At 59.4% G+C, this 14,058-nt stretch overlaps 1 protein-coding gene across 1 annotated transcript in view; it reads left to right on the plus strand.

The window, feature by feature from the left end:
- RALGPS1 (Ral GEF with PH domain and SH3 binding motif 1) overlaps nt 1-14,058 on the plus strand; it is a 226,500-nt gene that overhangs the window by 204,183 nt on the left and 8,259 nt on the right. Inside the window, exons 12-15 of the mRNA XM_081103397.1 lie at nt 4,416-4,542; nt 5,714-5,871; nt 8,025-8,076; nt 13,862-13,945. Of these exons, the coding sequence (XP_080959523.1) occupies nt 4,416-4,542; nt 5,714-5,871; nt 8,025-8,076; nt 13,862-13,945 (421 nt within the window). The remainder of the gene's footprint in view (nt 1-4,415; nt 4,543-5,713; nt 5,872-8,024; nt 8,077-13,861; nt 13,946-14,058) is intronic.

Genomic DNA, 14,058 nt, shown 5'->3' on the forward strand with positions numbered 1-14,058 from the left:
CAGCCTGGATGTCGGAGCCCCCAGGTCTGCCCTGACTTTTTGGGCTCTCTGATGCACTGCTCCAGGCTCCACTGCTCCCCCAGGAAGCTCCTTAGCCCTTCTGACCTCAGTCCCACATCCCAGTGAGGAGCTAACAACAGCCCGTGAGGCAGGGTTATGCCGAGGCCTAAATGAGGTCCTGCGGACAAGCGTTCAGCATGTCTCTGGCACTTGGCAGATGCTCGATCAATGTCGGACAGTACCATTAGCACCGCCGTTAGGCCGTGAGAGTCACACTGTGGGTGTAGTTGGTGCCAGGTTTATTACATCCAAGCCTGTGCCCGCCCTGGGCGTGATCTGCTTACTGTCCCTCCCGGATCTGGAAACATTTGTTGCAGGAAGGGGAGAGGGACGTGAGTCCTCTCCTCACAGGGATCTGCCAGGTCAGATCCCTGCTCCTGTTCTGTAGCTGTAGAATTCAAGCTCAGAAGTGCCAGGTGACTTGCCCAAGTTCACTCAGCCTGCATGGCAGACGCCAGTGGGAGCCCAGGCCCGGCTGCCTCCGGGTCCTGGCTCTGCTGTTGCCATCTCCCTCAGTCCGGTCCGCCCAAAGCCGTGCTCAGGAGGCCTGTGCTGGTTTCTCTGCCAACCAGTGAGTGGCCTGGGGCAGCATGGTGGCTTCTTAAGAAAAATGTAATGAAAACCAGATTTTTTTCCCAACATGATATCTCGTTCCCCACAGACTGTCAGTTCTCATATATTCCAATAAAACTGTTAAAGAAACAGCCACTTAAAGAGCTTTAAAGATTATTCATGGAAAAATTATGCTGAGGAAAAATAGAGCAATCCTCTGAGATAGTCAAGCCCCACGGTCAGTTTTTCCAGCTGCTCGTGCCATATCGGCCGGCAGCGGGGACCACACTGCTGAGCGAGGCCAGAGCTCCGGCCCATTATTACCGCCCCCACCCCACCCCTGCCTACAGGACACGGAGAAAACAACATCAGAAACTGCCGGAAGACACGTGACCTGTGCTGTCACGTGGTGGCCGGCCCAGGCGTAGTGGGGCGGGGCGGGAGGCCTTTCAGTAGCAGAATGTCACTGGCAGAGGCCACCCCATCCCTAGGTTCCAGCTCAGTGGGAATTCCTCTGCCTCAGTGTCAGATCCAGGCTGTTGTTGGCCACAATGCAGGGGGTGGGCGTGGCCGAGACCAGGGCATCCAGAGCAGCGTTCGTGTGACCCTGGGACCACGGAGGTCGCAGCTGCTTCTGCCTGGTCCTCCCCCCTCCTCCCACTGTGTCCAGGGGCATCTGAGGCCAGCATGCCTCCAGGGCCATCCAAAGCAGCATGAGAGGGGGCGGACCCAGGCTGGTCCTGGAGGGAGAGTCAGTAGCTGAATAGAGGAAACTGAGGGCTAATTGGAGGCTTGGGTGAGCCCCACGGTGAGGATCAGAGCAGGAGCCGGGACACAGGTGGGAAGGGCGCCCATTAGGAGTGAGCAGGCGGCCCAGGAAGCGACCGGAAGAGCCTCGTGTGTCCAGCTCTCGCTGCACCCACAGCTGGGTAGGAGAACAAACCCAGCACCCCTCCCCTGAGTGACCAGTTGTGCTCCGAGCGTCCCTTGTAAAATGGCGATAGTCAAAGCAGCCACTGCAGGGAGCTCGGTGACATAGGATGTGGGAGTGTTAGACAAGCCTGGCACACGGTTGGTGCATAACACATGTTAGTCCGCTTCACCTTCCCTTTCGCAAAAATAGCAGCTGGAAATAGTCATCCGTTTCCTGGAGGAAGTTACCAGATCACCTCCAACACGCACTGTTCCCTCCTCCTCCAGTTTTCACTAATGCCTGACCTTCGAACTGCAGAGCTCCTCTGCCCATGCTGTACCCCTGGGTTCAAGTCCTGCATGTCGTGGATATATAAGCCCTGGCTTTCCTACCTGTCAAACGGGCCTACTAAGTACCCAGCTCCTGGATTGCAGCCCGTGCACACAGTATGGTGCCAGGCACGGGATGTCCAACCGTAATTATCACCGTTTTTATTGCTGTGACACACCAGGGAGTCCAGTTCCAGTTCAAACCATGGGGGAGGAGCCATGCGACCTGACCTTTACAAAATATTTTCTGAACTCAGGGTGGGAGCCAGAGTGACTCAGGCAGAGACCGTAATCCCGCTGATAAACAAGGCGAATTTCACCCTCTGCACGGATTCATTTATTGAGCAACATGTGCAAAACAAAAACAAAGCAGGGTGGCTTCCCTCCTTCCTTTCCTCTCTGCGGCAGCTGCACAGACATTTCCTCCAGGGCAGAGCTCGCTGTCACTCCAGCTCTTTGAGCAGAAGTTCTTCCCTTGGGTGTACACTGGATTCGTGGGCGTGTACACTGGATTCATGGGGGTGTACACTGGATTCATGGGCGTGTACACTGGATTCATGGGGGTGTACACTGGATTCGTGGGCGTGTACACTGGAGTCACCGAGAGAGCGGTGCCCAGCCCCACCTGAGCAATGAAATGAGAACCTGGGGGGACGGGCCCGAGACACTGCCTTCCCATACTCACCCCGAGAGCCCTGGCACAAGCCCCGACTAAGGATTCCAGCCTCAGAGAAGCTGAGTGACAGTGAAACCCTCGCCAGGAAAGTGCACACACGCACCTCTCTTTCCTTAGGTACCGCTTCAGTGCTCCCCACTCCTCAAGCCTCACGGACCCTGGCTGTGCTGGTGCGGTCCAAGCTGTGCCGCTCTGAGCTCATTACAGTGTGTGCCACGTAATGACGTTTCTGTCAACGATGGACCGTACACACGTGGCCCCGTAGAGTGTAGTTGACTACAGACCTCTGTTTGAGGACACGTGACTGACAGGGAGGCAGCCCTGGGGCCAAGGGGCCTTATTTTACAGAAAATGAGAGACGAGTGTTTATGGGCTGGAGGAAGGGGCCAGAGGGAAGGGGAATGGTGGAGTGAGTTCTCAGAGACAACAGGACTGGAGAGGAGAGACTGGCTTTGGATGGAGGAGGCCCCTTCTCCAGGCCAACAGGAAGGCTGGTGTGGGTGGAGGAGCCCGTGGCCACTGCCCGGCTGGCGTGAGAGACGGAGCCTGACCACCGTGCGTTCTCCCGGAAGCAGAGTGCCATCGTTTGAAGTGAGGGGCCTGAGTTGTGCAGGGGCTTAGGAGAAAGGGGACATTTGGGGATAGTTGTTGAGGGGAACAGTGGAGAAAGTTGGCCAAGGCCTAGTAAAGGGATTATGGGGGGCCCTGGGGAAATGAAGATTGGGGTGTGCAGAGTGGGGTATAGAGGGGCGAGCAGGGTGAGGCAGCAGGAACTCCGAGCTCGAGGAGATGCGAGCTGCCTCATGAACCTTCCCAAGTGCCAGAGGGAGCTAGACCGTCCGCAGTGGTGTCTGGGACATTCACAAGCGATGAGCCAGGCACACTGGAGGTCCCTGTGGATGACAGCAGCTTGTGGGAGGCTGTGGGGCCCTGGATGGACACAGGCCTCCCAGGCCCTCTGGGGAGGCTCCCGCACAGCCCGGCACAGTCCCTGGGTGTGCCCTTCGGTGTGCAGAAACCCTGGCCCACTTCCTGTCTGTCCCAGGTAGCTAAGGCCTAGCCCCTGGGGTCACCTCCCTTCCAGAGCCACGAGCACAGCCCTAAAGAGAACAGCAGCGGCAGGACCAGGCCCCTCCATATACTAGTAGCTGTGGACTGGCCAGCAGGCACGTCCCTCCTCCGTCCTGCGCGTGCTGCTCAGTGGGTGTGTGGCCCAGCCTCCTGGCTTGAGGACCCCTGTTGTCCCCAGGACTGGGCCTGAGGAGAACATGGTACAAATTATATAAAACAAGTGTGAGTGCTGACTGTGAAACTGCTTTCACCACCTCAGGACTCCTCCCAGCCACCTGCAAGGTGAGTTGAATTATTCCCACTTTTCAGATGAGGAAACAGAGGCTCAAGGGAGTAAGTTAAGCAACCCGCCCAAGGCCACCCAGGCAGTACCTGGCAGGCCCGGGGCAGAGCCCCTGCCTCTCTAGCTGTGCTCTCGCTCAGTGAGTCCTCCCTCTGCCCTCACACGCTCTCCGTCCCTTCTGTGGAATGCGTGGCGGAGAGGAGAAAGTGGCTGGGGAAGGGCACAGGGTGGGCACCAGCCTTGGATTCACAAGGCAGGCTGTGAAGTCTCTGCCACCTGCTGGATGGCTTGGGTAAGTCTCGCCCAGGCAGGGGCGCTGTGCACAGCAGGCCACCGGCCGTCCAGGCTGCTGTCACCGTGGAAGTTAGCTATGCTGGGCGTGAGGGGTCAGTGTCTCATGAATAGGGAGCCACGGGGCCCGCTGAACCTGCTCCGCCTGTGACAGCTGGGCCAGTGCCTTACCCGCAACCCAGGCCCCACCCCCCGAGCCTCCTCAGCCCCGTCACAGGATGCTCTCTGCTCTGTTCACAGGCCCCTCTGCCGGATCCAGCTCCACAAGGTTCAGCCGGCGGCCTACCTGTCCTGACGCGTCTGTGGCTGGCAGCCTCCCCACACCCCCGGTCCCAAGACACAGGAAGAGCCACAGTCTGGGCAACAAGTGGGTAACTGAGCGAGCCCCGCTCGGGCTCTGGACAGGCTGAGCGTAAAAATAAGCCAAGGGGGTGCTTGCCCGTTGGAGCTCTCCCACCCCATCTGGGAGGGCAGACGATGCTGCTGGTATCCCTGGCTGGTGCCCTCTCCTCACACTGGCACGGGGTCAGGAAGAGCTGGGGTGGTCCTGGCGACAGGTCTCACCACTCAGTAGCCGGTGGAGGAAGCATGCAGGCAAGGGCAGGGAAGCAGTGGTGGGACTCCCTCTGTAAGTTTGCCCAAGCTCAGTGAGTGCCTCCCTTTGTAAACCCAAAGTCCAGTGGGCACTGTGCCTGCCAGTCTCAGGGCTCAGAGTCTCTGCTTGCCCATTGCTGGAGTGAGTCTGCAGATCAGGGCATCTCCCCGGTTCCTCAGCCCGTGGGGCTGACAGCTGGGCGACATGGGTGGTCCTCAGCATGGCCAGGGCAGCCATGCCTGTGTCCCCAGGGTACTGGGCACAGGCTCCTTACAGCTGGGTCCCTCCCTCCCTCTGTTCCTGCCTGCCTGCCTCTTCCATCTCCTTCCTTCCTTCCTTCCTTCCTTCCTTCCTTCCTTCCTTCCTTCCACCAAGACACAAGCCTTAGCCAGCCAGGCAGGCCCTGGAGTCGCTCCTGGGCTGGAGGAGAAAGGGGTTGCTCTTTCTCTGTTCTATCCCGCCATGTATTATCTCACTGAGCCCTGCAGGCCTGAGAGGTAGGTGCTGTGATATGCATGAGCCCAGTGAGGTTCAATGGGGCAAAGTACCTGCCAATTGTAAGGTGGGAGCAAGGACTTGGACCAAGTGTGTGCGACTCCAGAACCAGAAGCAGACATGATGCCGCAGGGTCACACTCCCCCTTCACTGCGCGCCCCATTGCTCACAAGTACCACCCACTCGCTCACGCCTCATAATCATCCTGGGAGTTAGGAAGGGCAAGTACAGTTAGTCCCCACTGGACAGATGGGGAAACTGAGGCCCAGACAAAGGCTGGGACTTGCCCAAGGTCACGCCGTGAGATAGGGCAGCGCCTGGCCGTGCTCCCTGGATCTGGGTGGAGGTCTTTGCCTGCAGGTGCGCCCTCTGCCAGGAGCCCAGGCAGGTGGAACCCTGTGACTCGGTAGGTAAGGAGCTCTGCCTCTCTCTTCCTTTCCGTTTCCAGTATGATGTGTCAGTTGAGTGTAGTTGAGAGTAAAAGTGCGACATTCCCATCGGAGAAAGCGAGGCACCTGCTGGACGACAGTGTCCTAGAGTCCCGCAGCCCTCGCAGGGGCCCCGCCCTCACCTCCTCCTCCGCCGTCACCAATGGACTCTCGCTAGGTAAGCGTCTGGCTGCGCGCGGCAGCATGGCACAGCCGGCGTGTGCTCGTGTCTGTCTGTCACTGTGCCGCGCCCGGTGGCCTGACCCCGCAGAGAGGGCTCCTCAGGAGTCGCCCTGCCAGGGGCTCTCCTTTCTGGCCTCTGGGTGTCACGAAATGCCTGGGCTTGTCCTCATCCTACCGGTGGCCCTGAGCACAGCAAACGGGTGGAAGAAGCAGCCAGACACACACCTGAGACCCGCTGTCCCTGGCTGGCAGCTGGCAGAGCCTGGCCGCTGCCCTGAGGGACTCTGTCCCGGGAGAGCCACAGGCCCCAGCCTTAGGGCAAAGTGGGGAGGCTGCCTTAGGACAGACCACCGGGGCCACCGGGTTCTCACGCAGGTCCTTGCTTCACTCCGAAAAGTTAGAGTTAGGGAGGCTGAGAAGGTGATCTTAAGGGTGCGATTGCACGCCTGAGCTTCAGCCGGACACGTGCTCATGTCAGTGGAAGGCACTGCCCTGCTGAGGCCGGGATGGGTGAGGGCAGAGTCCTCTTGCAGTGCCCAGGTCACCCGTCCTTTCTGCCACTAGACACGTGTCCTGTCTGCTGGCCGTGCCCTTTCAGCATACTTGTGCTTCTGTGGTCCTGTGTCCGTGTGTCCGTCTGCTTTCCTTAACAGGGAGCCCTCCTGGTACTGGTGGTGGTTTAGATAGTTGCCAGGCAGGGGTTTGATCCAGTGAGGCCGCAGAGTGGAGGGCCCATGAGTGTGGGGAGGGTGTGTGGGGACAAGAAAAAAATCCCACACTCCTGTGAAATGCGGCCCCTGTCTGAGGCAGCGTCACTCCAGGGGACAGCCGTCTCCCAGCACAGAAAACCCGGGCCAGGCCAGGCCGCGTCCACCTCCACCTGGGAGGAGCCATCCTGTTGGGACCTCGTCAGGAGTGTGCAGTGTGTTCAGAGGGTACACCTGGGAGGGGAGCTGGGCAGCGCGTGGGGCAAGGCTGGCTCAGAGGTGAGCAGGTCTCCTCTCAGCTCTCAGACTCTGAAATGCTGGGGCATTGTGGTCACCAGGGCCCAGAGTCGCAGTTCCCTCAGGATGTGGCCAGGGGACCCTTTCCTTGGCGTGTCCTTGGGGTGGTTCTGAGCCAGCTGGGAAACGCCGCCCAGGAGCACTCAGCCAGACACGGGCCCCTGTCAGTGGAAGGCACTGCACCGCGGAGGCCGGGCTGGGCGAGGGCAGGAGCCGAGGGTGGTGTGAGCTGTGCCTGGACCCAGGCCCTGCTCTTCCTGGACAGAAAGCCGAGTCACAGTGCCGCCCAGTGTACGGTGGGAGCTCACCGGTGCTGGCCTTGGCTCCTGTGTTCGGAAACTCAGGGGTTTTTCTGCCTGGAGCAGGCAGCCGTGTGCATGTGCCATTTGGAGCTGAACAGGTCCTCTCTGTCCTGTAATCCCCAGCGACCTGGACCCCTCCTTCCCCTTTCCCACTGCCCAGCCTTGGTGCCAGCAGGTAGCCCAGGCCAAGACCCCTGAGCCGGGGTACCTCGAGGACTGAGGGTCCGTACAAAGGCACGTGGTGTCAGTGAAGTGGCAGAAGAAAGTGTGTCTTGTGCCGGAGGTGGCCGTGGAGAGCCCCTGAGAAGCAGGTCGGGGGGAGGGGGGGGCGCGCTTGAGCCCTGTGTGTGTGTCTGTGTGTGCTGGCCAGAGGTCTAAGGGACCCCTCGAGGCTTCCAGTGCTGGGCAGCGGCTCTGACCAGTGTCTAGTCAAGCCCTGACCCTCGGAGAGGAAGTGCTATTTGCTCTGTCCTCACCGGGTGAGACCTGTTCTAGCACCAGTTTTCCTTAGGCCAGAGGGAGGCAGTGGGGGCCAGGCCAGGCCCAGCAGAGGCCCAGGGACCCAGACTCCCGTGTCGTGGGTAGGCAGTGCAGCCTTCCAGGGGCCGTGGGAAGGGAGCAGAGGCCCCCCCGGGGAACAGTGGGACAGCCGGTGCTTTGCACCCTCCCGGCGCGGAGAGGCAGAAGTAGAAGCAGCAGGAGCCCAGGGTCAGGAGGCCATCGCTCTGGCGCTTCTGTGGCGCTCGGGGGCCTGGGCCCAGGGAGCCAGGAGAAGAGGCCTTTCCAGATTGGCTCCTCTCAGGTGAGGCCGCCTTGCTCACTGATCTGTGTTCCTTTTCCAGGCAGTAGTGAGAGCTCAGAGTTTAGTGAAGAAATGTCTTCAGGGCTGGAAAGGTGAGTGTGGCCTGAGTGTGGCCTCAGCGTGGCCTCCCTCCCAGGAGGTGCCCGGGGCCCAGGGAGCTGGAGACCGCTCCAGGCAGGGACCCACCCCAACCTCATCCCACGGGTCCACCCGGGAGGCTGCTCTGTGGCTCCTCAGGACAGCTCAGCCCAGGGGCAGGACCCACCGAGGGAGGAGGGGTGGGGGACCAGCCCCATGTTCTGAGCAGCCCCTCATCACCTGGTCCCGAGCTAGCCCAGGGCCAAGGCCAGCGCCTCTCCCTCAGGCCGAGCTGCTGGGGAGACTGGTCTGAAATGTGGGTTCTTGCAGCCAGATGCCTGAGGATGGGCCTAGCCTGCAGGCGGCATGTTGCTCCGCCTGGTGGGGTCTGAGAGTATTGCAACACATGGCCTCAGGCCCTGGGCTGACAACCACCTGCTGGGCACTGGTGACCGCAACGTGGATCCCTCAGCCCAGGGTTCGGCTCCAGCTCAGGAATTCACCTCAGCACCTGCTCCACACAGTATGCTTTCTCTGTGCCAGGCACACCTGGGCCCTGGGAAGACAGGGCTCTGAATGGGGAGCTCCCACAGCCGTGGGGCCACAGAGTGAAGGGCGTCGTAGTGACTGTAAGGGAGGCAGGCAGCAACCAGTGACAGGAAGGCTACGAGAAGCAGGTTCCCACCATCCTTCAGTGGCCCGCACACACAGCACACTCACACAGTTATGCACTCTCTCACACACACTCACATCCTCTTACACATGTGGGTGCACATACCCACACACGTACATTCACATGCATGCATGCGCATGCATACCTCACACAGATACACGCCTCACACATGCATACACACACAGGCACACACACACTCACACACATACACACATCCTCTGGTGCTGAGCCTCCTGGCTCCTCAGTCCCCATAATCAGAAAATGGCCAGAGAGGAGGTGGGTGCTGCCAGCAGGTCCTCACAGGGCAGACAGAGGTGTGACCGGTGATGAGTGATCTTGTGGAGCAGTCGCTGTGTGCCAGGCACCGTCCTGGTCTCACTGAGTCTTCATGAGCTGCTACACAGCGGTTATCCAGGGGGCCCCGTTTATGCACGTGGACGGCTGGGCTCAGAGAGGTGAAATGACCCCGCTTGCTCACACTCTGCCGGGGCAGAGCTGCCCAAATCCACGTCTTCCTGACCACTGAGCCTACCTCTCCATCACCTTTCAGGCCTTGTCCAGGGCCATGTGACAGCTGCAGGCACTGGCCCCATGTCGGTCAGTCAGTCTGTCTGTCCTTGTGAACCCCTGATGGAGGGCAGGAAGTGGGGGCAGCAAGGCCCTTCCCTCTGGGGCTCCTGGAGGGGCATTGCTTCGCTCTCATTCTCTCAGGCAGGCAGGCCACTGCCCTGGCTCTGGGCCCCTCAGCAGTGGGATGGGAACCAGGCAGGCACCAGGGCGGACTGCAGGTCTGCTGGGCACGCCCGAATCTCCCCGGGCCACAGGCCAACGAGGGGACATCGAGTGGGAAACAGCATGGTGCCAAGATCCTGAACATCATCCACACCTGGACCTAATCATTGGCTCCTTCCTTCCTCCCTCCCTTCCTTCCTCCCTTACTTCCTTCCTTCCTTCTCTCCCTCCCTCATTCATTCGCTCATTCATTTATTCAGTGCCCATTTATTAAGCAACTGCTCCCTGTCAGACACCCCCTGAGGGTCACGCGCTCAGGAGGGAGGGAGGCTACCTTTCCATTGTCCCATGGACTCCATGGAAGTAGGGCTGTGGGCGTGGCACCAGGCTGACCTCAGCAAACCTCGGGCTCCTCAGAAATTAAAGGAGGAGGGAATCCTCCAGTCAGGCCATCAGTAGAGGCAGCAGGTGCTTCTTTGTGCCCCTGCAGAGGTGAGGGTTAAGCAGCAGCCCAGGGACACTTGGTGGGAGGACCACAGTGGACCCGAGGAGGCCGCTGGGCCTGAGCAGTATGCCAGGATGGGAGAGGTGGCCCGGGAGTGCGTGGTGTCTCCAAGAGTCACCGCCGGAGAGCGGGTGCTAGTGCACCTCAGTGAGACCTCGCAGTCTGGCTCTGGACATTGCCTGCAGATCAGAGGGGCCTGCGGTCAGGCCTGCCTGCTGCCTCAGCGACCTTGGGCCTGTCCCTCAATCTCTGAGCCTCAGGTCCCTCAGCTCTGCAGGGAGGGTGCCCACAGGAAGTACTTAGCACATAAGTGGAAGTGCTCCATTGGGGAAACTTACTTTGGGATGTTTATGAATTTCACTCAGTAGGTACCTCTTGCCAGCAAGCAAGTGATCAGGAGTCTAAAGCTGGGTGGGGGAAGAGAAAATTCCCAGATGGCCGCTCAGTCATCACAGAGTGGATGGACTATGGGGAAGGCAAGTGTCCTCAGCCCTGGCTGGCCCCCAGGAAGCACTGACCGGGGGAAGAGCCCTGTAAGAAAGGCCTGCGGCAGTTCGGACGCACGGGTGCTCTAGGGTGTTGAGGAGGTTGGTGTTTTAATTTCTTTGCTGTGTGAGGTTTGCTTGTTCTTAGCAGATGCGATCTCCCAGCCCCCTTAGGGAGACCCCAGGAAAGTGGAGTGGTGGCAACAGAGCCCCAAGCCTGATCCCCTCAAATCTGTTTTTAAAGACACTCTTTTCCTTCCTTGAGAAGATCAGAGGACTCTGGCAGATGCCCTGGTGTGCCAGGGTGCAAGGTGCCAGTTGAATCCCAAACTCTGCCGTGATTGGGAGAGGGAGTTGAAGCTCTGGAGGCCATCCTGGAGGTGAGGGTCCATTTCAACTGAGGTGCAACCACGAGAGCGACTGTTTTCAGGGTGATTCTCACAGAGGCTGAGGGCCAGGAATCCCCGGCTTGTGTCCCTCACCTGCCACCTTCAGTCCAGTTTCTGCAGGCCCTTCCTGCCCTGGTCCTCCGTCCGGCTGCTCTGCCTCGGGTGGCAGCCCAGTTGGATGATGAGCCGAGCTTCTGACATTGGTTTCCCTCAAAGATGCCGTCTCTTCCTTGTTCTCAGCAGCAGACACTGAAGTCTGACAACTGGGGCTCCACCCGGGAGCTTAGGCCCCTGAGAGAGGGAATAGTGAGCAGTGGTCCCTGGGCCTTTCTCTTGACCCTGCCCTTGGGCCCCAGCTGACAAGGGCTGGGCCCTGCCCATAAGCTGCTGAAGCTTCATAAGTACCGAGAAACCTGCCACCTCTCTGTCCAATGCCTACCGCCCAGAGTCAGGTCCTAGGACAGTGATGGGTCCACACGTGTCAGAGGTGAGGACTCATTTTTTTGGTTGATTTTTCTTTGTTAAGTGGCATTTAAATATATAAAATAAATGTCAAAAATATAAGTCTTTGTTTTACTATGGTTGCAAAGATCAAAACATTTCTATATGTGACACGGCACCAGAGTTAAGTTAGGGTTTTCAAATGCTGCACGCCGAGCTCATAAGGTTCGCCATCACTGGCCTAGGCCGTGGGCCTCGTGTGGACCCTTCTCTGTGGATATCCGCTCTGCTCCCCTCTCTCTCTCTGCAGCCCGGACTTCTAGACCTGTCAGCTCACAGAGGGGAAGGTGCATGTGTTACGGCTTCCCCCCGCCACAGAGCCCGACTCTCAGCCTCTCACATCCGATTCCTCATTGCCAGGAAAGAATATCGGATTGACTTGGCTCGGCTCAGGTGTCCTATCCGCTCAGCTACACTTAAGTGCAAATGCGGCTCCTAGGGACCCACTCGTGGATCAGGGACATTGCCCGGAAGAGAGAGAGCCGCTCACAGGCGGTAAAAGTGCTGTAACAAGTGCTGCTGGGGAGACATCCAGGGCCCACAGAACTCGGGCGGCGGCTTCTGCCTGCAGATGAGGGCGAATCATCAGCAAGCGGCCAGGGTCAAGTGCCCATCCAGGGTTTGCTGGTGCAGGTGGGCCCTCCACAGGTGCACTCCCACCAGGGGCTCCGTGCACTGAGATAGAAGCATGGGGGGGCCTATTCCTGCTAAGGCAAGATGACTGAGACCTCAAGGTGATTATTATCCAAGACTTCTCCCTGCCCCCCAACCTCCTAGATCAGTAACAGGGACTCGGGGTTAAATTATGAAATTCAGCCCCCAAGGTACCTGCCAGCTACTGTGGCACCTAGAAAACTGTCCGGGAAGTGTCCTGCGGGCCTGTCCGGCCAGCCTGAATCCTCGCGGTGCTGTTGGCCCAAGCAGGACCCGGCTGCGTCCTCAACAGCACCCCCCACTCTTCCTTTTCCTAGTGCCGTGACCTTGGGCAAGTTGCGCCTCTCCAAGCCTCAGATTGCTTATCTAAAAGGTGGGCATACGAGCAGTGCCTGCCTCCCAGAGTTGTGTGATTAAACAAAGTAGTGAATGAATACCGCTGAGCACATTACCTGGCACCATCATCCCTTCCTCACCTTCGCTCATCACCCCCACCGTCCACCGTCGTGCCCACCATCGCCCCCATCCCCCATCCCATCGTCCTATCGCCATCCTTATCACCAGCTTGCACACCCTTTGGGACTGAGATGTTCTACTGGGTTGCCATCCCACAATTCTCCAGACCAGACTTCCCATGAGCAGGGTTGTCTCCTGCAGCCCTCCTCCCTGCCACCCCCACGATCCAACCCTGGCTGGGGGGGAACAGGGGTGGGAAGACTGGAAAGGGGCCCTCCTGGGGTGCATTCTGTTCAGTCACGTGTTCCCAGCCAGGAAAGGTTGGTTCTGGAGAGGGGCCCCATGTCAATCAGAGACATTCCGACAAAGCCCATTCAGCATGCGCTGCACAGAAACTCAAGAACTGGGGCCTCCCAGAGAAGCCTGCAGGGAGCCGCTGCACAGTGCTGCCTCCAGACCTGGCCCAGTCCCATGGCAGGCTCCACCATGCGACACGCCAGCCTCTGCCCAGCCTGAGAGGTGTGGGAGGAGCTTAGACCACAGAGTCAGACAGACTGGGTCCAGATCCTGGCGAGCTAGGCTCACCGTCCTGTCAAGTGTCCTCACATCATGGAGCCTCAGTTTCCCCATTCTGGGGAGGCTAATGGTGCTCTCACAAAGCTCCGGAGAGGAGTGCATGGCCTGGCGTCCACGCTCCCTTAGGAAGCGCCCGGAGAGCCTGCTCGGAAGGTGCTGCCTTAAAGCTCCATCAGTAGTCAGTCCGGCCACGCGTGTGCTAAGCGTGCAGCCAGGGACTGTCTCAGAAAAGGGGACGGCATGGTGGCAGGGGGCTGAGGACCTCCTAGTGTCAGCAGGAGGTCTGGTTGCACATTTTCCTGGGGCGCTGGGGAAAGGAGACCCCTGAGAAGAGAGGGTGAAAGAAGGGGCCAGTTTCCAGCTCCACACCAGCCTCGGCTCAGCGGGAACTCGGACCAAATGAGGAGACTCCCCCCCACACAGGGATGGCACCACGAAGTTCACTCCCAGACCTGCCTGCTCACGGAGCCCCGTGTGGCTGGGCGGGGAGCAGCTCACTCACAGGGTGACATGTGGTGTGACCCCCGTTCCCGGTGCCCAGCGGTGTGGCCAATCATGAAGTACCCAAGCTTTTCAGAAACTACAGCAGATCCATCGTTTTCTGTATTGCGCCCGGCCGCTCACTGCACTCACCTTCCCACGGGAAACTGACCTGGAGACCCGGGGCGTCTGTTCAGCGACTGGCAGCTCAGCTGCCCCAGATGTGCTTGGAGCTTGACGAGGGGGAGATGTGGGGTGGGGCTGACACCCACAGTCTGAGAGGCTCTCGCCTCTGTCAGCTACCTGTCTCCCCAGCCTGTGGCTAACACTCAGCCTTTTCCTCCGAAGCAGGGGACGTCTCTACGCCACGCTGGGGCCCAACTGGAGAGTTCCAGTTCGGAATTCTCCCAGGACCCGGAGCTGCGTCTACAGGTATCCATTTATTCGTGTGTCCGTCCACGCGACAGAGAGCAATAGGGTGCCTGCTGGGTGCCGTGTGCGGGGTGCCACGCTCTGTGCTAGAGGCTGTTACAGACGAGACCTAA

Source organism: Myotis nattereri (genome assembly GCF_964212035.1).
Source record: "Myotis nattereri genome assembly, chromosome: 12".
Classification (NCBI taxonomy): Eukaryota; Metazoa; Chordata; class Mammalia; order Chiroptera; family Vespertilionidae; genus Myotis; species Myotis nattereri.